Below are 24,916 nucleotides of genomic sequence, written 5' to 3'. Positions count from 1 at the left end.
TATCCTTTTTGTGAAATTAGACTCAGAGCCACAGAAAATATAAAGTGACTGCCCTGAAACAGTGAGTTAATGCTTTGATTTATATCTTGCTCATGTAATCATATTCCTGATTGCATTGGATTCAATTACATATTGTTTTCCTTGTTTGATACATATACATTGCATATAAATTAAAATATTGTTTTTCTGCAACAAGAGAACTGGGATCAGAGATTCATCGGCGATACTTGGAAGCATCTAAAAATGAATGGAACCAGAGTGTGGAGGAAGCAAAATCAGCAGTTTTGAATTGGGTATTTTCTCTTCTTTGTTAAAAGTATTGTTCACGCTCCCATACATTATCCATTTATTCAAATGTAAGTTTAACACAGTGATATGGATTGTGGTGGAATAGGTTGTCAATACAAGAAGCTGTTGCCCAGCCTTTCTCCTGAGAGAGGCAGCACACCTCAGAGGAGTAAATCTTAGCACAGATGAGGATTTTAGTATTTGGTCATCACATTTGAGAAATGCTTTATCCTGGCAATAGCAAAATCTCCCAGTGAGCAATGCTTTTGCAGAACAAATGAGCAATTAAATTATCATTATAACTTTGTGGGTATCTGGGTATCCACTTGGCTGATGTTAAGCTCATAAAGTTCATCTCTGAATCACACTGATGACATTTAATAATATTAGAAGAAACTTTGCGGAACTTCCTGGAAACACACTGCTTTACATTCTTTAACATCTAAGAGGAACTAAGTTAAAAACTGGGTTCAGCCAGAAGCATACTGAAATGATCGGGCACTGGAGGTAATGACTCATGTGGTTGAGAATTTTATTAGAAGGTAACCAAGGTGAAATCAAGGTATTTCTGATTATTTTGAAAGAGTTGAAACTTCAGCTGAACTTCACATAGTCTAACAAAGTTGTGAACTGTTAGGTTCAAGCTCAGAGAGTGTGCATGGAGAAGACTAGAGCTGGTGGCTGGAGAATAGGACCCAGGGCATTGGCTTTCATATATACCAGTAGCTAATGGAAGGAAATATGTGCTCATCCAATGCTGGATGTCAGCAAGAAGCATGACAAATTGGGCAGCAAAGAAATAGAAAGTGGTAGTGGACTCAAGTCTGATGCATATATTTTAAATGATGTCAGTATGAGGCTGTAAGTGGATGGGAAACAGGATATGTTAGACCTTCAGGAGAGAGCAGAGGTAACGATGTGGAGTAGAGAGAGAAGCCATTGCAAGTGGCTTCATTCTGATGGCTAAGTGGGGAATCAGGCAAGAGAAGTCTATCCCCTTGGAAAACTGGCAGAAGAAGGAAAGACCAACTAAGCTTTGGGAGCTGGGAAAGGAAATGGAGATGGGATGATGGTTTCAAGGGACAGGTGAACCAAGGATCATTCATCTGGGATAGTTGTGATACAACATAAAACCATTCAGGAGAGAAACAAGTCATAGTATCGTCTAACAAGACATCAGTATAATAAACAAAAAAAAAGCACAAATGCTAAAAATCTAAAACAAGAGAGAAAATGCTGAAAATAGCCAGCAGGTCCGATCCAGAGAGTGGGGGAGGTTGGATGCCTCCGACAGCTTCCATTGGGTCATCTTGGTTTGATCTGATCAGATCCCTCTCACACCCTCCCTGTAGCTTAACCAGCTTCTTTCCCCTTCTCTCAGTTCTGGCAAAGAGTCTTCAAACTGAAAAGTCAGCTCTGTTTCTCTTCTCTCATATACAGCCTGAGCTGCTGAGAGTTTAATATTAGCCTGGAAAGGAAGTGAGGTGAGCTGTCATTTTGTGGGATGGATCTGTTGGATAAGACAGGGATATAGAGATGAATGAAAATCAGGCCAGAGCCAGGGAAAGTTACAGGAGTTTCACGTTGGTAAGCTAAGGGAGAAAGGAAATTGGCAAAAGTAGCTAAATATATGCCAAGGAGGGGCCAATGGAGAGGATTAATTGAGAATTACATTTCAAGATGATCATGGAAGAATGTGGCATTTTGGGAAAGCAGAGTATTAGGATTGTGTTCTGCAGGGACGATCCAGATTCAGCCATGAGACAACAGAAATAAATAACCTGCTCATTTTTTAATCCTTGTTTTTCCTTGAGGAAAGTGGTGGCATTCTTTGTCACAGCTCATCAGACTCATGTCTGAGATATTTGTGGACCACAGGAGGACTGTTCATTCTGATCACCCTAGTGGTAGTTTGGAATATATCAGAGTTTTAAAGCCCAGGTTATCATGAGTGACTATGACAGGTTCTATCTCTACCTGCCACCCTTTCACTGCCGTCCTAATAACATGGTTGGAAGGTAGATGGAGAAGTTCCATTTTTGTCACTTCAATTGCATCTCAATAAATGGCCCTCTCACAAGGATTCCTCGCTGATGCTCCCCAGGCTATTTCCCATCTGCCCCTTGTGTCTTAATAAGGATGGTCAAACTTGTTTAATAGACCTTTGTCTGCCTCTAAATAATACAGGAAGGAGAAACATCTATTTCCAGATCCCAGTGTTTGAATTATAAATGCAGCAGCTGAAACTGTGGGGGGAGGGTGGGGTGGTGGTACACACGAAGCTTGAGAGCATGAATGGAAATTATTTAGGAGCACCTCATGCATTTGTTTAAGTTCTTTTGAAACCAAACCAAATTTCTTTTTAAGTGCTGATTACCCAGTAGCTCAGAATCACTGATAGGCAAGCTCAATTCTTTCCAGATGGCAATTGCAGGAAATTATTTATGCATTAGTGTAAGTTTATAAATGGATTTAAATTTTAAACTTAACTTTTTATCGGCAGCAGCTCCTTTGGCTTCACATAATGCTCATGAGCACCTGAGAGTGAAGCCCAGCATGAACGATGCACAGATAGTATCTCAGATTCAGATTTCAGATTTCTTGTCTGAGCACATATATGACATCACATACAACCCGAGATTCTTTTTTCTTGCAGGGGAGGCAGAATTACCACTTACTGGTAGTGCAAACAAAACCTGTACTCAATGTTTATATGTAAATAAATAAAGAAATGTAAACAAACTACAATACAGAGAGAAAGAAAATCAATAAGGTGCGACACTGTTACAGCAGCTGCGACTCAGGTTCAAATCTGGCACTGTCTGTAAGGAGTTTGTACATTCTCCCCGTGTCTGTGTAGGTTTCCTCCGGGTGGTCCGATTTCATCTCACCCTTCAAAACATATGGGGGTTTGGTGATACCGTAGTAACACTATTTGTTCCATTTGTACCGTCTCTGTGTATATGGCTGGCCCGCCTTCCTGCTGACTAACCCTGTGACTCCTCCCCCTTGAAATTCCCTAATAATGACGGTTACGTCTAAGTCCCTCCTCCAGTACAAACCCCGGAATCGGGCCAAAAACATGAGTGCATGTGCAGTCTTATGGAAATAAAAGCCTGTCATCTGGTAACTTCTGGACTTTTGGAGTTATTGATATCATATCAATTTTATTCCTAAAAATGTTTTTAATGTAATGAAAAAGTTGCTGAGGTAAAACTAGCTCGACATTGATCTGCAATCACCTGAAGCCCAAAAATGATTCAAGTTCTGGCTACACTGTTTTAACGATTTTCTGCAAGCCTCCATTCAAGTTGTGGGATCAGAAGGCAACAAGCTGCGACTACTACAGTGACCAGGGGTTGCACCACGCATGAAGAGGCAAAGAACAAACTCCAAAACCAGTACTGGCCTAGGATGAACGAGGTCCATGCAAGACATCTCCCGGTCACTCACAAGCAGCAACCTGGTGAGACCCTCGGAAAATACTTTCAGGTTGTTCATGAACTTGGACGAGCCTGTGGCTGCAGGGACGTTACTGAAGATGTCTATACAGATGAGCTCATCCAGAACACCTGTGTAGCAGACATCTGATCAGACCATATTCACCAGCGGCTGCTGGAACAGAATGAGCTGACCTTGCAGAGGCCCTTCGAGATATGCAAAACGTTGGATGTAGCCCTTCGTAACATGGACTCGTTCTCCACCAACAACACGACCATCTCATGGGGGATGCAGGTGCCGTCATCTTGGGATGCGAGGTCCAAGGCCGCCACCACGCAGGGGCACCCTGACTTCACTTAAGCCACCGCCGCCACTGAGCAACCAAAATGCTACTTCTGTGGTCACAGAAGCACCCCTGGAAGCGCTGTCCAGCCAAGGAACCAGTGTGCTCAGGATGTGGGAAGAAGGGACACTATGCAAAAGTTTGTAAGTTCAGAGCTTCTCCTTCCCCTAGCAACACCACATGTGGGCAGAGGGAGCAGAAGCCATCTTGGCCAGCGTCACTTCTGCCCCTGAGCAACAGCACCATATGCACGCCGTGGGGGCTGCCATCTTACCGATCTGGATCGGGGTCACCACCTTACCGGACTGGATTAGACAGCAACTCGGACAACGACCTCGTACAGGCATCAATCATACTCAACCAGAACAGCCCTCACCAGCTCACCTGTTCGATGTTGGACATAGAGGTAAATGTTCGCCACATGAACTGTCTGTTTGATAATGGGAGTACGGAGAGTTCTATTCCCTCATGGTGAGCCCAGCGAGTTGCAAGATTTCTATGGCCTTCAAATCTAACTCAGCAGGAATTTGCAGTTACTGCATAGTGACACTGACCATACGTGACATGAAGTATTAAAACTTTAAGCTGCTTGTAATGCCACAGCTCTGTGCACCTGTGGTACAGGGGTCGGACTTCCAGGGCCATCTCAATAATTTGATGGGCTCCATCCTCTCCTCATAGTCTGCAACCCCCAGTTTTTAAACCGCCCGGCTTCCCCTCTGTGATCCACCCACTGCACCTGACCTGTGGGCTGTCCACCCTCTGGATATCTCCCCGCTCCTGTTCGCCAATCTCACCCGCAACTGTAAGCCTGTCACCACTAGGAGCAGGTGATACAGCATGGGTGACAGGGCATTTATCAGGTCAAAAGTGAAACAGCTGGCTGAGGGGATCATTGAACCAAGTACCAGTCCTGGGAGAACCCAGGTCATGGTGGTCAAAAGTGGGGAGAAACTCTGCATGGTGATTGACTGCAGTCAAACTATCAACCACTTCATGCGGCTGGATGGGCTACCCCTTCCCCACACTGCCAACGTGGTGAATCAGGTAGCCCAATACCGAGTGCTCTCCACAATCGACCTAAAGATGGCAAACCACCAGCTCCCTATCTGCCCAGAGGACGGCCAGTATATGTGTTTGAGGCGGACGGCTGCCTCTACCACTTCCTTCGGGTCCCCTTCAGAGTCACCCACGGAGTCTCTGTTTTTCAGAGAGAAATGGACCTGCACAAGCTCAGGGCCACTTTTCCCTATTTGGACAATGTCACCATCTGTGACCATAACCTGCGGGACTACCACGCAAACTTAGAAACATTCCTCCAAATGTCCAAGGCACTCAACCTAACCTATAATAAAAACAAATATGTGTTCTGCACATCACATCTGGTCAACGTCGGCTGCATCATTGGCTCTAACGCCGACCGTGTGCGTCCCCTGTTGGAACCTCCCACTTCCATAGCCTAAAGGCCATGAAAAGGTGCCTGGAGTTCTTTTTGTATAATGCTCAGTGGGTCCCCAACTACGCGGATAAGACCCTCCCCCGGTGAAAGCCACTACTTCCCCCCTGTTGGCAGATGCTCGGCTGGCCTTCACCTGCATCAAAGGGGTCATCACCAAGGCAACGATGCATGCTTTGGATGAATCCACCCCATTCCAGGTGGAGAACGACGCCTCCAACTTTTCCCTAGCCACCACCCTTAACCAAGCAGGCACTTTTCTCCCACACCCTCCATGGCCCTGAGATCCAGCACTCCTCCATCGAGAAGGAGGCTCAAGCCGTTGTTTTTTTAAAATATTTTATTTTTGATTTTCCAAATACTCACACAAATCCAATAAACAAAATATTATATTCTTTCCACATAATATGATTTAAAGTCCTTATTTCCCCCTCCCTATCCCTTAAATTATACAAATACCAAAATATAAAAATACAAAAACCACCTAAATACCAACCAAGACAATGATCCTCCTTGAAACTAGACAACCTCAGATGTTAAATAAAATCAGGTAGGGGCAAAAGTGCACATCGTCTGCACCACATTCCCCTTCGTACTCTTAATCCTTTACCTACTGGACAGATTGTTTCTTTTCTCTTATTCAGGGAGTGAGGGAGGTGTGAATTATATCTGTGCACCTTTGTGCCTCACATACAGTTACTATAGTTCAACAAATGTGTCATACCTCTTCCGTAAATTGTAGGTGATTTTCTCCAGGGGAACGTAACTCTGTATTTCCATATTCTACCATACGATATTTAGCTGGGAGTCGGACTTCCACGTAACTGCTATACTCTTCCTGGCTACTGACAAGGCAAGCTTCACAAACTGAATTTGGTGTTTGGACAATCTAAACTGTACTTCCCCAATGTCCCCTAGAAGGTACAACTCCAAATCCCAAGGAAGATCCATCTTTGTAATTTTTTTCAGTGTTCTCAGGTCTTCCCTGAAGGATCTCACCCTTGTACACGGCCAGGTGGTGTGGACAAAGATTCCAACCTCCACACTGCACCTAAAGCACATTCCTGAAATTTATGACTTTGACCTGCATAATTTTATCGGTGTGAGGTATAACTGATGCAAGAAACTATATTGCACCAGCATGTGTCTGTGTGGTGGTACACCACTGACCTCCTGCACGGCGCAACCTCTGTAACTGCAGAAGACCATGAGGACAAGGCAACACCTGGCCGGCTGTCAATCAGCCAACCTGAATAGACCAGGCCCCACCTGGTCGGGTGTCAATCACCCTCTGGGATATAAACCTGAGTCGGCCCTTCGAAGACACTCTCAGAGGTTACAGCAGCTCTCCTCACAGCTGGCTCTGTGGAAGTTTATGTTGAATAAAGCCTGTTGTACAGTCTTTTGGTTTCGTGTTTGCTTCTGACTGACAGAGCACCACAGTCTGACATTAACAATTCCCGTCAGGCTATTCAAACATAAATCTTTCCACCATCATTCATCAATTGTTATGCTAAAGTCCAACTGGCCCAGGCCATTGTTGAGCAGTGCAGCACTGGAGGCTCAACCTGGCCGGCAAACGATTGACCCTGCTGACTGACCCAGACACAGTCACTTTTATGTTTAATAATAAGCAGCGGGTAAAATCAAGAATGACAAGATTCTGAGGTGGAGAATCGAACTCTCCACCTATAACTATGACATCTTGTATCAAGATCAACAAGCCTCCAGATGCCATATCCCGGGGGACATGCACCAGCACACAGTCCAACTGACTCCAAGCCCTCCACGATGACTTCTGCCACTCCGGAGTCACCAGACATTTTCACTTTGTCAAAGCCCAAAACCTCCCCAACTCCATTGATGATGTCAGGACACTGACAAGGAACTGCCAGGTCTGTGCTGAGTGCTAACCACGGTTTTACCAGTCCAACAAGTCACATTTCATCAAGGCTATCTGCCCTTTTGAACACCTAAGCATGGATTTCAAGGGCCCCCTGCCCTTCTCAAAACAAAATATGTACTTTCTCAATGTATTCCTTGTTCCCATTCGCCTACCCCTGCCTGGACATGACTGTGCAACATCTTTACCCTATTCGGGTACCTGAGATACATCCTCAGTGACCAGAGGTCTTCCTTCATGAATAACGGTTTGCATTAGTACTTGTTGATATGGGGCATCGCCACTAGTAGAACCACCAGTTACAACCACAGGGAAATGGCCAGGTGGAAAGGGAAAATGTCACTGTTTGAAAGGCAGACCTTCTAGCCCTGAAATCGAAAGGCCTGCCCATTTCCCATTAGCAAGAGGACCTCACTGAGGTGCTGCATGCGATTAGCTCCCTCCTATGTATGGCCACCAACACCGCACCACATGAATGTATGTTTTCCTTTCCCAGGAAGTCCGCGTTGGGGACCATGCTGCCATCTTGGTTGACATCCCCAGGACTAGTCTTGCTCTGGAGGCACGGGCCGACCCGCTGGTCAAGGAAATCCATCTCCTCCTTGTCCATCCAGATGGGCACGAAGGCACTGTCTCCATCTGGGATCTGGCACGCACAAGCGATCCCGAGACTGCCATTGACCACCCAGTGAGCACCTCCACCATGATTGACCACTACATATCTGAGCACTCTACCCCGACCCAAGGCCCAGCTGCTCCTACCACCACAACCAACCACCACATACCCCAGTACCCTACTCCTGCCCCAGCTGCCGACATGCATCACATTGCCCAGGAACTGGCAGCTGAACCATAGCCAGCACTACAGCGATCTGTAAGACAGAAAAGACCACCAGATCTGCTGAACTTGTGATGGAAACTGAACCCACCCCACCCTGCTGGACTTTCTTTTAAAAGAGGGGAGTGAATGTGGTGATACCACGGTAATGCCATTTATTCCAGTTCTGTGTGTATGGCTGGCCCGCCTCCCTGCTGACTAACCCTGTGATTCTTCCCTTTGGAATTCCCTAAAAAGGCGGTTAATCCCAAGACCCTCCTCCAGCACGAGCCCTGGAATCAGGCCAGCAACATGAGTGGATGTGCAGTCTTATGGGAATAATAGCCTGTCGTCTGGTAACTTCTAGTCATTTGGAGTTATTGAGATTATATCAATTGGGTATAGATGGGCAGCACGGGCTTGTGGGCTGGAATGGCCTGTTACCGTGCTGCATGTCTAAATTTAAATTTAAAATTTAAGAGTCCTTAAATAAATCCCTGATTGAGTTTGTCGTTGAGGAGTCTGATGTTGGAGGGGTAGCAGCTGTTCCTAAACCTGGAGGTGCGAATCGTGTGGCACCAATACCTCTTTGCTGATGGCAGCAGCGAGAACAGAGCATGTGCTGGGTGGTGTGGATCCTTGATAATTGCTGCTGCTCTCCCTGTCGATGTCGATGGTGGGGAGAGTTCTCCCTTTATTTCCATATCACTGCTACATACTTAATGGCAACAAAACTCATGGAATTTCAGCCCAAAGATAAATGAAGATTATATGCAAACTTATTAGCAAAAGAGTGATTCCTTGAAGGATGAACTTTGCTTATGAAACTTGTTTCAACGACAGATAGTGTTAAACAATGTGTGGATAATATTTTTATTTTACCATTGAGCTGTTCTGTTTGGTCGCTCCGAATATCCTTCTAAGTGGATGGTTACAAAACTCAATCCACAACCTTTCCCGGACCATTCTCAAAGTTCCACTACCTGATGAATCTTACCCAGCAAGGGGAAGAGAATATGACCAATCATTTGCTGAGCTTAATGATGACTATCTCTCTGTGCTTAATGAGTCAAAACAAGACAAAATAGTTTTTCATAAGGAAGGAGCAATGTAAATAATCTTGTTATTCTTCTATGTGTAATACTTCCACAGGCCCTGAAGGAGAAAACAGAAGCAGTGAAAAATGCTCTCCTTGTAGCTGAACAGCAAAAGAATAAAGAATTGGAGATATTAAAGAATAACCACATTACTGAAATAATGGTGGGTACATGTTTAAGGATTTTACTGCAGCAACATCTTTCACAGATGTAAATGATCTGAACTAAGGCTGAACCAGCACCAATCGACTCTGAAAAACATCCTTCTGCCGGTACCCTCTGCCTCCTATCACCAACCCAAACATAGATCCAATTAGCCAGCTAACCTTGAATCCCATGTGCTTGAACCTTCTCCACCAACTTACCATGCGGGGAGCTCGTCAAATGCCTCACAAAAGTGCACATGAACAAAATCTATCTTCCTGCCTTCATCAATCTTTGTACTTACAGTATGTACTCCAAAAAATTCATTCAAATTAATGAAAAAGGCTTTTCCCACACAAAGCCACAGCCTTTCCAAATTTAGATGTTCTTTTAGACATATAGCACAGTAACAGGCCCTTTCCGTGCCACTCAATTACACCCAATTGACTTATGATTCCCATATGTTTTGAATGGTGGGAGGAAACCAGAAGACCCAGAGGAAACCAACACAGACCCAAGGAGAACGTACAAACTCCTTACAGATAGCGCGGGATTCGAATCTCGGTCGCATGCGCTGTGACAGCGTTGTGCTAACCATGTCCACAAATCATATCCTTTAAGATTTTCTCCAATAATCTTGTCAGGAAGAAGTACAGAAAACTGAGACCAAGATGCGGTGGGAACATCAGCAGCAAATAATGAAGGATCGAGAGGCCGAAGAACAACACCTGGCTGATGAAATCCAGCAGACACTTCAGAAATGTGAAGTTGTAAAGGAAAAGGCTATACATGAAATAAAAGAAGAACAAAAGACTAATGCACTGCAAAACCTTGATCAAGTAGTAACGTAAGTTCTCTCTGAGGGTGTCACATTTATTCAGGTGCTATAGGAGCAGGTGGTGGTCGATGTTGGGCTGTCTGATGATCCTTAGCTTGTTTCCAGGAAGATGCCACTGTTCCCTCCAGATATTGATGCCATTTTGGTGGGTGTGGGTTCAAAAGCTCCTGAAAATCTAAACCACTGTCAGAAAAACCAAAGTCAACACAGACCCAAGGAACCAACTACAATTATTGTCTGTCAAGTATTACTGCATCACTGTCGCTCTGGTAAAACATTAACTTTCTTTCTACCCCCCACAAAAGCAATCTGACCTATTGAGTGCTTCGAGGATTTTATGTTTTCATTTCAGATTTCCAGCGTTTGCAGGTTTTAAAGCAAAACAGTTGAAGTGTATCACTGGAAGGAAACAGAATTGGCATAAACATACTAAAAGGCAATAGGTCAAAAACATACATGAAGTGTATTTGTTTTTGCCTCGCAATGCCTTTTAATCTGCCTCCATGCCAATTATGCATCACGTGGAGTTACCATGTTCTCCCAGCTCAGCCTTGGATGCATCAACACAATTGAAGGGTAAGATGAGACCAGAGAGTGAATTGGACCAGATTATCTGACTTGCCACCTTAAGTCCAGTTGAAATGTAGAGGAATGGGCAGAGTGGCTTGCTCAACACCAAACCAGACATCGACAGTACACCAAGTCTTCGAAGTCAGTCCTTCTTGTGGTACTTGAGGCAGAACTTTTTAAAAGCATTTAGACATAGAGCACAGTAACAGGCCTCTTTGGTCCACGAGCCCATGCTGCCCAAGTACACCCAATTGACCGACAACCTCGGTACGTTTTGAACAATGGGAGGAAACTGAAGCCCCCGGAAGAAACCAAAGCAGACATGGGGAGAACAGACAGCACCAGATTCAAACTCAGATCATTGGTCCTGTAACCGTACCGCCCATTGCAGACTTTTACATTGTTGGGAAGTTCCTACCATTCAGCAATTATGTGGTATAAAGTGAAAAAAAAGGAAGTCTGCAATCATGTCGAGATCTTATCTCTGTGTATTTCCACCCTTGGAAGGTAGGAGGTCTCCTGCTTAATGAAATGACAATCATTGCTTGTCAGGCAGTCAGGCAGTCTCCCGCTCATTCCGGGGACAAGGATCAGAAGAGCATGGGGGAAGTATATTTTTTTAATCCTGAAACCATGCAATTGATTGCCCAAAATACAAGCCATAAACCCAAAGGCACTGTGGATAAACAATTCACTGAAGATAAAAACAGACCTCAATATTTATTAAAATATTGTAGAATTGCACCTACATAGTATGGCTCACCTACGCAGCGAGCAAATCAGCCCCAGCAGGGTTTTAATTCTGGGACGAGCCTCAGCCCATGTCACTTTCGCCCCACTGGACGCAGGAGTTAAAGGAAAAGGGTGTGGATGTTTGAATCACGGGTTTTGGTTTTAAGTAAAGGAGATCGTACTGAGTCTTCGTTGGACTCGGCTCATTCCTTTCACATTTCTCGCTCAACACAGCCAACCTCCATTGCTCGTTGTGGCATACCACCATAAACATCCTTCTACATCCATCCTCTACACAAGAGTGCTGTAGAAACTCAAGAGGTCACCTGCTGAATTTCTTCAGCACGTTTGTGTATTACACTACAATCACAGCATCTGCAGACTTCCTTGTTTAAAATCCACCTGGTCGATTTACAGGAACCCCTGGTGGTGCTTCTCAGCTGTGACATTTTTGGGATGGAGTGTATGGAAATGAGGCCATGCCTCAGCTCAACTTAGGTGAGAAACATCGCCAAGGTTTCCAAGTCAATCACCTGTGAACCAAAGGAATGTACATACTCAGTATGTACAAGAACTTGTCACATAACACCAAGATGATCAGTGAGGGAGTACTGCAGTGCAGAGCAGCTGAAATCAGTAAAGACTTCAACTAGATCATCAATGTTATGTATACTGTGTACATTGTAGCCACAGCTGCAAGGAAAAAGGAGGATAAATATAAACTAAGCCAATCTGATCCTATATACCAATGGAATGAGATCTGATGGAATGGAGGTGTTGTAAATGTGCAGAATGTATATGGTGTGCATGTGTTGTGTGGAATACAACCTTCCACCTCGTTAGACCCAGAGATAAATGACAGACACCAGTGTTTTCCTAAATCCAAAGAACAAACCTTTTTATTTACAATTAGAGAACTATTTATAATATTTACAATGCCCTTGGTCCCAAGGGAACTCTCGCAAGCCATCTCATACACTTGTGACTGGATTTGTTGATTGATGGCTCAGGTCCCAAGAACTGGTAACACCCATTCCTGGTGACGGTGGGGTCACTCTGTTTAGGGCATTCTAGCACTTTCTTCTTTGAGCTTGGTTACTCATATGAGTGGAGCCTGAGATCCACTTGGAAGGGGCTTCAAGGGCCTCTGAACTCTTTGAGACTTCCTTACATGTTGTAGTGATGTAGAGGGTACAGTTGTGCACTGGCACAACTCATTAGCGAACAGGAAACAGAGCTGGAAGATATTCTTGATGCGGAACTCTCTGTAGAGGCAGAGATCAAAGATGTTATTAACTCACTGCTGGTCACAGCGGAAAGAGTCAGAGAAGCAATGAGTGAAGGTGATCTCCTACAAGTGATAATGCATTATCATCATTCAGAGAGGCCAAAAACTTGTTCACGAATGGAAATCCAACCATTCTTCAAAAGACGAGAATCATTTGGCAAATCCAGTCACATGTGTAGAGGGTTCCAGTTTCCAATGTGGTGGGTGTGATTGGTGGTTCAGTAGTTTACAAAGTTCAAATGTATCCAACAGGGTGTCCAGGCTGAGTTGCGCAGGTGTTGTTTCAGCGAGGTTGCATTCTGTTGGTCACAATTGGTCGGCATGTCTGGTCCATCTGCCTGGTCCAACTTGTACATGGTAGAAAACATCTCCAATTTTTATCAGGATTCACTCCAGCTGCCATACATCCAACTTATCTCTGTATTTCCGCACCAATACACGTTGACCATCATGAAATGTGCTTTCTTTGGATCCATGCTGGCAATTATACTGTTGTTCCATCTCAAAATCTCTGTCCAGATTCTGGTCTTTGTGAAAATATGACATCATATGATGCTTGTATTTTCCTTCCAACGAGGATTTCAGCAGGCGAAATGTCTCCTGGAGTTTGTGGGTTTGGAGAGTTCTTGTAATTTAACCAGAATGTTTGCAGGATCTCCTCCATTGGACCCTCCCCCCTTGGCCTTGTTCAGAACTCATTTGAACGTATCCACAAAATGTTCTGCTTGACCATCAGACTGAGGATGATATGGATGCGAGCGAATAGGCGTGATACCATATTGCTTGCAAGTAAAAAATCGAAGCCGGCTGCTGTCTGAAACTAATGTTACAGGAGAAGCAAAGCGATTGAATATGGACGAGTTCCATGACTGTAATCATTGTAGTTGGTCGGGCTACTTTGATGATCTCAGGCTATTTGGACTATGTGTCCACTACTATTAGGTAGTACTTCCCATTAATTGGTCCTGCATAGTCAATATGTGTGATAGTACAGATCTATCACCAATGTACATAGTGTATATAGTTACTGTATCTAGACTGTGCTTACAGCGATTGGCTGAGAGCTTAGCCACACCTACTGTCTGGGCCTTAAAGGGTTGTGTCCCTAGCCAGGTCGGATCATTCTGGGCTGGTCGGCCACCTGTGAAGAGCTCCTGTCTTTTGCTAATAAAAGCCTTGGTTTGGATCAACAAATCTTTGATTCTTTCAACGAGCTCTACAATATAAAGATGATTCCATGGCCCGCTTGGTTGAATCCAGGAATATAGATTCATCTTAACAGGGAATTTCACAGCTGAGGCACATCGGATACGCGACTGTGCCAGTTGTTCATTCTGGTCATCCATCAGAGGCCAATAAACATAGCTTCATGCAAGTGCTTTCCCTCGATTCATTCCAGGATGTCCACTGAGGAACTGTTTGAAGATTGTAGATTGCAGAGCTTTGAGAATCACAATCCTTTCTGGAAATAAAAGACAGCCATTAGTGATTGCCAAATGATTCTCGTCTTTTGAAGAATGGTTGGATTTCCATTCGTGAACAAGTTTTTGGCCTCTCTGAATGATGATAATGCATTATCACTTATAGGAGATCACCTTCACTCATTGCTTCTCTGACTCTTTCTTCTGCGACCAGCAGTGAGTTAATAACATCTTTGATCTACAGAGAGTTCCGCATCAAGAATATCTTCCAGCTCTGTTTCCTGTTCGCTAATGAGTTGTGCCAGTGCATCAGCTTGCCCGATACTTGTGGTCGGTAGGTATTTAATTTTGAAGTCATACCCAAGTAGCATGTTTGCTCATCCTTGCAGACAGTTTGCCATGTAAATTGGAATTCCTTTCTTTGAACAAAATACTCCTAGTAGCAGCTTGTGATCTGTCAGAAGAGTGGACTACTGTCAGTAGAACATTTTATGGAATTACTTCACCACAAAAACAATTGCTAGAGCTTCCTTTTCAATTTCAGTTCAATCAGGCAGACGCAGCATGGTTTTAGAAAGGGAAGATCTTGTTTGACAAACTTGTTGGGATTCTTTGAGGATATAATGGGTGCGGTGGATAGAGGGGAACAGGTTCATGTTGTATATTTGGATTTCCAGAAAGCATTTGATAAGGTGCCGCACAAGAGACTCATCAGTAAGTTACAGGAAAGTGGAGTCCGGGAAGATGACTTGGAGGAGGGGACAAAATGTGGTGTCACCAAATTGAGTAGAAGAGCAAATTTTAATGAGGATGTGGAGAGTCTGCAGAGGGATATAGTTAAGCTGGATGAGTGGGCAAAGGTCTGGCAGATGGAGTACAATGTTAGTAAGTGTGAGGTTATCTACTTTGGCAAGAAAAATAAAAGAGCTGAATATTATTTAAAGGGTGAAAAATTACAGCATGCTGTTGTGCAGAGGGACTTGGGAGTACTTGTGCATGAATCGCAAAAAGTTAGGTTGCAGGTGCAGCAGGTTATTAAGATGGCAAATGGAATGTTGGCCTTCATCGCTAGAGGAATTGAATTCAGGAGTAGGGAGGTAATGTTGCGACTGTCTTAGGTACTGGTGAGACCGCACCTGGAGTACTGTGTCCAGTTCTGGTCTCCATATTTGAGGAAGGATATACTGGCTTTGGAGATGGTCCAGAGTAGGTTTACTAGGTTGATCCCTGGGATAAAGGGGTTGACTTACGATGAAAGATTAAATCGTCTAGGATTGTATTCGCTCGAGTTCAGAAGAATGAGAGGAGATCTTATAGAAACATATAGGATAGATGTAGGAAGATTTTTTGAGCTGGCCGGGGAAACTAAAACGAGAGGACTGTTAGGTCTGCTTTGTTCATGAATGAGTGAGACAAACACCAGGCTGAGTCGAAATCAGGGTTCTTTGTTCTTTATTACCGGATTGTAACACTTGCGACTAACCATGTTAGTCGGAGAATGCATTCTGCCGTTATCAGCAAAATGGTGATTTTTTATACCCTTGGATACGTGCTTAGAACATCATCATATCATTACTTGTCCAATGACTAAAACTGTTGCTATCCTTTCCCTGCTAGCTTCCTGCCTCTCAATCCATCAATGTCTCTCTTATCTTGTAAGTACAAGGATGCATTCACATCTTGTTACAGCCCTGCACATTCCCATCTCATGATGTTTTACCTAACAGGAGTACAAGGACACCTCCCCTTCTTGTTACAGCCCTGTACAGGGTAACTCCTTACACATTCCCATCTCATGATGTTTTACCTTACAATCCCTCCTTTGTCCTCTTTAGAGGACAATCTCGCCCTGACTATGCTACCACCGCGTTACATTAGTTCGCCTATTATTGCCAAGCTCTATACGGGTTCTGTTCACAGGGCAGTTCGGCTGGTGGGCGAGGGCTCCCCCAACCCTCCTTTGCGTACACCCCCCATCCGTCACCCCGATCCCATTGCCCGTTTACAAGTTTCATCCCATTGCCCCCAAGCAAAAAACTAGCTAACCCCCCGTACATTAGTAAATTCCCAAGTTAACATATGGTCTACAATCTAATTCATAATACTTGTTCTACAATCTGATTAATAATGTTTGTGTTACAATCAATGTTATAATATTTGTTCTACAATCAAGGTTATAATATTTAGGTTACAAGCAAGGTTAAAATTATATGTGTTACAATCTAATTCACAATCCCTCCTTCCCATCACATTCCCCTTCAGACTCCAGATCGATCTCAGCAACTTTCTCCGCCTCCTGTAATGTGAGATAGTCTTGCTCCACAGCCTGCACAGCTTGATATTTCGGAGGCAGTTCATCACGGTCAGCAAAGGCTCTCTCTATGGTCCTCGTGACCAGCGTTCGAATGCATGGAATACAACAACAGCCACAAGTGATAAAAATTGATACAGAAATGAACAAACCCAGCAAAAGTTGTCCTAACAATGTGCTCCATCTCCCAAACACTCCCTGTAACCAGGATAAAACAGGATTGGAGACTCCAGACTGGGCTTTTAATTCTTTCGCCAATGCCCTAAGTTTCGTTAACCCCTTAGTGAGTGATCCATCTGGCCCTGTGTTATTAGAGATAGAAGTGCAGCATAGATCTCCAAACATAGCACACACTCCACCTTTCTCTGCCAGGACCATATCAATCGCTATCCTATTCTGAAGTGTCATAAGGGAAGTTTCTGACAGTTGTTGATGTATTGCCTCAACAACGTCCCTGGTCAAATTTGCAAGGCGCTGGACATTATAGTGAATAAGGTTGATCCTATTAACATTTTTATTTACAGTGATGGGAAAAATTGCACTAAAAACAGGAAAACTTTCAAACCCAGCTGCAATCTCATCGGCTAATTTAAATTCGTCCGGAATATTCCGGGCTTGGCCAATGGCATCAATCCATACCCCATCAGGGTTCCTTCCTCCCGGCCCCAAGAGTCCAACACTCCTCCTTTTTCTCCACAGCCAACTCTCTGTGTGGCGCAATTCTAGGGAATCCTCGTCTCCCTCCTGCCTTTTGACAATCAGCACTGGCGCATTAAGGGTTACTAGAGCACACCGACCATCCCAGTTAGCGGGGAGCCAGTTGTACAGCACTCTTCCTCCACAAAACCACCAAATATCCGCCCTAGCCTGGGTCAAGCGGGTTGCACTACTGCTATGTGAGAGATCAACATGAGTCCTGCACGAGTCGCTGGGCAGCCAACCCACATGGAAAACGTGCGCTGCTGTGTTGTTGTTGGCAAAACAAGTAACATTAGTTATGCCTGTGGATCTAAAGACAGGGGGAGCTACATTAGCCGGAGCTATGGGAAACGTCTGTTCCCATATCAGACACCTATTCAGTGGGTTGGATTCTGACATTAGGTTCAAGGCGCAGTCCATAGCATCTGTCTCCTCAAAAATTGATCTGCTCATCCGTAATAATGGCCTTCCTCGGGCACAGACCCAGCAGTTCCCATACCCTGCTTGGTCCGCATATTTACCCATCTGATCTATCCAGGAGTTTGACTCATCAATACCTGTCTCAATTGCTATCTTCTCTCCCCTGGACATCTTCGTACTGTCGAATTTTCTCACTTCCCCCTCTTTCGAAGTGGGTTTAATTATGTCCTTTGTGTATGTTTGTAAGTCGAATCTCACCACTCCCCAAGGATCTTTTCCATTAATAGACACTCCAATCATTAGATAGAAGAGGTCTCCGACACCATGTTCTCTCCCTGTGCCTCCCTCGCATGTCTTGTACTATAGTAGGTTTTCGATACCCTAGTATCATTTCTCTATGTGCCTCAGACATGGCCGTACCGTTTTTACCCACGAGTCTTCCTAGGAAAGTTACCACCCTCCTTCCGACCTGACATTTCGACCTTTTTACTTTAAATCCAGCCTCGCCTAACCCCTTGAGTAAAACTGCTGTCCCTGTCAGGCACTCATGTGGCGTTTTCCCTGCTAATAGTAGGTCGTCTACATACTGAATCAGTGTAACATCTTCCGGGAGCTTTAATTTCATTAGGATTTCGCTAAGGGCCTGATTGAACAGTCCTGGACTGTCCTTATAACCCTGAGGTAATCTAGTGTATGTGTACCGATGTGCTTGGTAAGTGAAAGTGAACCAGTCTTGGCATTCCTCAGCTAATTTCAAGCAGAAGAATGCGTTTGCCAGATCAATGACAGTATAGTATTCGTGCTCCGGACTCAGAGCCCTAAGTGCTACATATGGGTCTGGGACTGGTCTCCCGATAGTCTTGGTAGCCAAGTTAATCTCCCGGAAGTCGTGTACCATCCTCCAGTCTTTTCTACCCGGTTTGGGAACAGGCATGATGGGCGTGTTCCACATACTGTCAGGTGCCGCCCTTAAAACCCCTGACTCCATTAACCCTTCTATCGTTCCTTTAATACCCTCCTCCTGACTGGGCGACAAGCGGTATTGTTTTCTCCATATTGGTTTCTGCCCGGGGTTGGCCAATTCTAGAAATACCTCTCCTTTTATTACTCCCACATCATAGGGCCCCGTTGTCCATATATGTGGACTCAGATTAGAAAGATATTTGTCTGAGTCTCTGTGATCAATATTTTCTCCTTCTATGGCTCGGTCTCTTTCTACTTTCTCATTCACAACCTGGTCCCATGCTTCAATATTCAGTCTGACAAATTTTCCTCCCTCCGAGGTGGAATATCCCGGGATTTCTGTCTGCCTGTATTCACACCCTATCGCTTCCTTTACCATCGGACCCAGCTGTCGAGCGTGATGATCTTTGGCAATACCCAAGGTCACATGAGGCACACTTTCTACTCCTAAGCAGAACCACTCCATTTGTTCTTCTGTCATGACAACCATAGCAGCTATTCCCTCCTTACCTACAAAGATAAATGGACAATGTATCGTTTCTGTCTTCCCTTCTTTTAGAGAGTCCCACCTCTCCTCATATTTCTGGTCCGGGTGGATGATGTAGTTTAATGTAACATGCATAGGATCTAGTGGATAATGGTAATCCCCATACCGAGGAATACTGGCCCTCCACTCAAAAAACTGTTTAATCAGCCCTGGGCCTGGTTCATCATACAGTAGCCGACTCCAGAAAATACTAACCTCCACAGAGTCTTCTGAAGCGTTAGATGGGGTCATTACTATAAACTGTCCTCCCCTTCTTATTGTATCCCCTGGGTATGTTAACCGAAGGCCCTTCTCAGAACATTGTATGGTTATTCCTAGTTTGGTAAGAATGTCCCTTGCTAATAAATTAATGGGGCAACTTGGCACAACCAGGACAGGCGTTTTAACCCTTTGTCGTCCAAATGTCATGTCGATGTTATCTGTATAGGGCTGTGTTTCCCTTATCCCGGAGAATCCTATTGTAGATAATGTTTTGCCCGAAAATGTGCTCCCTGGGGGTTTTTTAATCACTGTCGTAACTGCTGCCCCTGTGTCAACCATAAATTCAATTTTTTCTCCATTTACCGTCCCCCAAATTTTGGTGGCTCCCAGGGAGGCGTGATTTTTGATTCTCCAGGGCACCTTCAATAATCAAATTCAGCACCTTCCTCAATATAGTCATTACACTGAGGTGCCTGGACTTGTTGATCACTCTGCCACCCCCCGATTCTCTGGGGCCCATCAATGTGTCCACCCCTACCCCTTGCTTGTCCTCTTAAGTTTCCTCCTCTTCCCCGATAGCCTCTAATAGAGGGTAATCTTTTTCCCCTTGCTCTCCCAGCCTCCGGACAGTTCCGCTGGTAGTGTCCAGGATTTTGGCAGTACCAGCATACTACATGTTCCCCTCTATACATTGTACCTAGCTGTCTTTCCCAACCATTTCTTACTTGGGGTCCCGGATTTATCACTGGCCCCATGACCTGTGGGACTATCTGTTGGGCCGCTAATTTAACCCCTATATGTTCTATGGCTCTCACCAATTTATCGGTTGTTTTGTCCACCTCCTTCTGGGACGCACTTTCTGACTTAGCATGCTCTGATTGACGATGTCGTTTGATTGCATGTGTCAGGTGTCTTTTCCACAAATCCTCTGACATTGTCTCTAATCCCACAATGTCCCTTAATTTTGCTTGAACCGTAGCAGGTAGTCCGTTTATTATCCCATTACGAGAGTGAGCCCTTCCTAAGGGGCTGTGGTCGGGTCTTTCTCCAGTCCCTGTTTCCCATAAGTCCCATGCTCGAGTGAAATACTCGTGTGCAGTCTCTCCTTCCTTTAGTTGAAGGGTTACCAAGGCATCCAAACTATAGGGTGTAGGAAATGTTTCTCTAAGTGCTTCCCAAAATTTATTCCGAAGTGGGTTAAATTCTATTTCATCCCCCAATTTACTGCTTCTTACAATTTTCTCTATTTGCTTCAGGGCCCCTTCTGCCTTTAATTTTATCATGATAGTTCTGACATCTGCGAGTGCTAATTGTTCTTGGCAGGTTTCTCGCTCAAAACAAGAAATCCATGGACTAGCCCCATTACTCAACGGAGGTAGTTTTTTCATTAAACTCTCTAAGTCCATTCGTGACCAGGGTACATATTTTTGAGTTCCCCGTCCCGTGATCAGTAATGGGCATTGATATCTCAATTTTGGGGATTTCTGCTCCTTCTTTACTCTTGGCATGCATTTATTTATCCCACCTTGTTCTGACTCTTCTTCGTCACTGTCACTGTCCCTATCAGCTTCCAATGTCTCAGGGTCAAAGGTATATTGGTCACGTTCATCTCTAAGATAATCTTTTCGGCCATAGTTTAGTTGTTTCACATCTTTCTCTTTTGTTCTAACTATGTCCAGGTAGGCATGTCTATTTTTCTCCCTCCCGAGTCTTTTCCTTTTACTTTCCTCCCATGGTGGATCGTATCTCGTTTCCTCTTCTGTACTACACTTTTCGTCCTTTACTCCTATTACCATTCCTTCAGCTTTAATTTCTCCTGACAGTGTTGTAGTTATCTTTTCCACTTCCTTCAATACACCTACCATTAATTCTTTTTGATCCTCACTGATCTGCCCCAGCACATTAATATCTCTGTTTAAGTTTTTAATGTTAACCTGAACCTTTTTCATGTTCCATTTCTGTATCTCTAACTCCTTTTCTATTTTCTTGGACTCCAGAGGGGTCTCCACATCTATTACTCCCCCTTCTATTTTTATTAAAGGGGCCTGTACCTCGTCTGATGTGTCCCTATTCCCGAGGTTCTTGTCACACCCCAGTGTCTCAATATCTGGATATAAGGGACGTGACTCCAGTATCCCATCTGGGGTGCCAGAGAGAGAGAGAGAGAGAGAGAGAGAGAGAGCATAGCGAGAGAAAGAGATAGAGAGGCAGATACACAGAGCACAAGAGATAGAGAGAGAAAATGCCTTGCACTGGCCCCACTGGGAGAAAAGTCTTCAGATTAACACTTTCGTTTCAAAGGTTTTAAAAGGTTCTCATCCTGTGATCACTGGTCTGGATCAGATTGGGTCTCCCACCACTGGGAACTATCACTCCTTCCTTCCCTCCCACCTCGAGTGAGCTACACGTCAGCCCACAATGTCTGCCCTGATCCCGCAATAGTGGGGGTGCGGGAAAGAGGGAGGGAGAGAGGATAAAACAGGATCCCATTTGATGCGGAGCTGGAATTGAGGGCACAAAATTAAAACCAAATTGTACTTCTCTGCCCTGCCCAACCTGGGGATTTCAGGGCAGCACCGCCACAGATTGGGATTGGGAGGGGGAGTGGGTGAGAGAGGAGGGGGGGGAGAAGAGAGAGAGGGGGAGAGAAGAGAGAGGGGGGGAGAGAAGAGAGAGGGGGAGGGTGAAAGGAGGGAGGGAGAGAGCAAACCCGGACACTTCGTGGCTGGAAACTGGAAACAGGCACTTTTCCTTTCCCTTCTGTGTTTTTCTTCCAGCTTATCTAAGCCTCTACGTTTTAAAATTTTTTTTCCTCACCTGTCAGGAACATCTCAGTGCCCCCGGGTAACCAACCCCTCTTCCTCCAGCGGTCTACACATTTTCGGAGCATTTTTTGTTTTTCCAATGCCACATTACTGGTATTTCGCTCCTCTAATTCCTGATTAATTTCCTTAATAACTTGGTCAAAAGTCTTAGCAGGCAACTGTACAGCCATAGCTGCGGGACCGCTTTCTAATGCCTGTTTTAATTTAGGTTTTTGTCCGTTTAGGGGATCTATGTCAACGAAAATTGCTTTTAAAAATGTCTCCTTGCAAGCTGGATGACTAATATCTTTTAAAGGAACAGTCTCTAAGTCTTGTCCTCCAATTGACTTCAGACTGTCCTGTATACTCTGATTGCTCGTTTTCCACTCTCTGTTTTCCCAAAGGAGTCTGAAAGTTAAATTACAACTAGAAAACCAAATATTTGGGCTATACTTTTGTCCTGTTTCCCTGTACCAATCTATGAATTTACGTAACTTTATCTCCTTGGTGATGTTGGGAATACCCTCATTTAACTTATCAAAAGTATTTCGAATAAACTGGGTGTCTCTTAGGAGTTTGTCAACTTTTTCATTAATATCTCCTACCTGATCCGGACACAGCTGTCGCAGCCTTCTGTCGTCGTTCTTGTTCACCAGGCAGGCGTCCCTGAGTACTTTTTTTGTTGTCTCAAGGTCTCTAGTGTCTGCTGTGGTATTCCACCACGGCGAATTGGGGAAATAAATTCTTAACTTCTCAAGTGTACAGACATTATCATACCTACCGGACATTTATAAGTCAGTCTCTCAGATACAATTGAGGCCAATAAGCCTGAACCTTTGTTTTCTTTCAAAGCCCAACCTTCACGTGGGAGATTTCTCCTCTTAATAACCAGTTTAGGGCAGAAAACTCAGGTCCTCAATTGTTTATAGACCACCTTCTCACTCTATTGGACTTTGCAACGACACAATAAAGACTTTTAAACTCTAGTAGTTTCTTGCGAAGCACTTAATAAATGTCATTCAAACACCTTAAGGACTTTTATCTTGTCTGTAATCACTTACGTGTTACAATCCTGGCATGCGACCTTCAATTGTGGTCGTCTAATTTGTCCGATCTCCAGTTCTTACTGACAATCATAAAGATTTTTTTAAAAAAAGAGAATTTTGTTAAAACAGGCTTCTCTGGACCTTTTTATCAGCCGGCTGAGATGATTGTCAGAAAAAACAGAAACCGTCGTCCAGTGTTCACTCACCCATCACGTCGGGGTCACCAAATTGTTAGGTCTGCTTTGTTCATGAATGAGTGAGACAAACACCAGGCTGAGTCGAAATCAGGGTTCTTTGTTCTTTATTACCGGATTGTAACACTTGCGACTAACCATGTTAGTCGGAGAATGCATTCTGCCGTTATCAGCAAAATGGTGATTTTTTATACCCTTGGATACGTGCTTAGAACATCATCATATCATTACTTGTCCAATGACTAAAACTGTTGCTATCCTTTCCCTGCTAGCTTCCTGCCTCTCAATCCATCAATGTCTCTCTTATCTTGTAAGTACAAGGATGCATTTACATCTTGTTACAGCCCTGTACATTCCCATCTCATGATGTTTTACCTAACAGGAGTACAAGGACACCTCCCCTTCTTGTTACTGCCCTGTACAGGGTAACTCCCTACACATTCCCATCTCATGATGTTTTACCTTACACATCTGTACTACACTTTTCGTCCTTTACTCCTATTACCATTCCTTCAGCTTTAATTTCTCCTGACAGTGTTGTAGTTATCTTTTCCACTTCCTTCAATACACCTACCATTAATTCTTTTTGATCCTCACTGATCTGCCCCAGCACATTAATATCTCTGTTTAAGTTTTTAATGTTATCCTGAACCTTTTTCATGTTCCATTTCTGTATCTCTAACTCCTTTTCTATTTTCTTGGACTCCAGAGGGGTCTCCACATCTATTACTCCCCCTTCTATTTTTATTAAAGGGGCCTGTACCTCGTCTGATGTGTCCCTATTCCCGAGGTTCTTGTCACACCCCAGTGCCTCAATATCTGGATATAAGGGACGTGACTCCAGTATCCCATCTGGGGTGCCAGGGGCACCTTTTGACTCCACATATGCATAGGGCGGTGGTCTACAAGCTATTTCTACAGGGGCCATAATAGGTGGGTTATCAGGGAGACCAAATTCTTCGAATATAGCTAGGACATCGCGGTACTGCATCTCCTTGTCTCTCACCCTCTTTTTTGCTGACTCGCGATTAAAGATTTTGTTTTCTGTGTCCCGTTTTGTTTAATTGTATAAGACTCACTTATAAATGATTTATTGTCAGAGTACATACATGACATCACATACATCCAGAGACTATGAGAGAGAGAGAGAGAGAGAGAGCATAGCGAGAGAAAGAGATAGAGAGGCAGATACACAGAGCACAAGAGATAGAGAGAGAAAATGCCTTGCACTGGCCCCACTGGGAGAAAAGTCTTCAGATTAACACTTTCGTTTCAAAGGTTTTAAAAGGTTCTCATCCTGTGATCACTGGTCTGGATCAGATTGGGTCTCCCACCACTGGGAACTATCACTCCTTCCTTCCCTCCCACCTCGAGTGAGCTACACGTCAGCCCA

General features: G+C 44.3%; 1 protein-coding gene across 1 annotated transcript in view; it reads left to right on the top strand.

Moving 5' to 3' along the window:
- Positions 1-24,916, top strand: part of LOC138737015 (uncharacterized protein C6orf163-like) — a 47,469-nt gene that overhangs the window by 12,050 nt on the left and 10,503 nt on the right. Inside the window, exons 2-4 of the mRNA XM_069887380.1 lie at positions 199-293; positions 9,401-9,508; positions 10,134-10,336. Coding sequence (XP_069743481.1) covers positions 199-293; positions 9,401-9,508; positions 10,134-10,336 — 406 coding nt within the window. The remainder of the gene's footprint in view (positions 1-198; positions 294-9,400; positions 9,509-10,133; positions 10,337-24,916) is intronic.

This window comes from Narcine bancroftii, chromosome 6, assembly GCF_036971445.1.
Source record: "Narcine bancroftii isolate sNarBan1 chromosome 6, sNarBan1.hap1, whole genome shotgun sequence".
Classification (NCBI taxonomy): Eukaryota; Metazoa; Chordata; class Chondrichthyes; order Torpediniformes; family Narcinidae; genus Narcine; species Narcine bancroftii.
The sequence above is the reverse complement of the archived record's forward strand: the minus strand, read 5'-3'. Positions and strand labels throughout refer to the sequence as shown.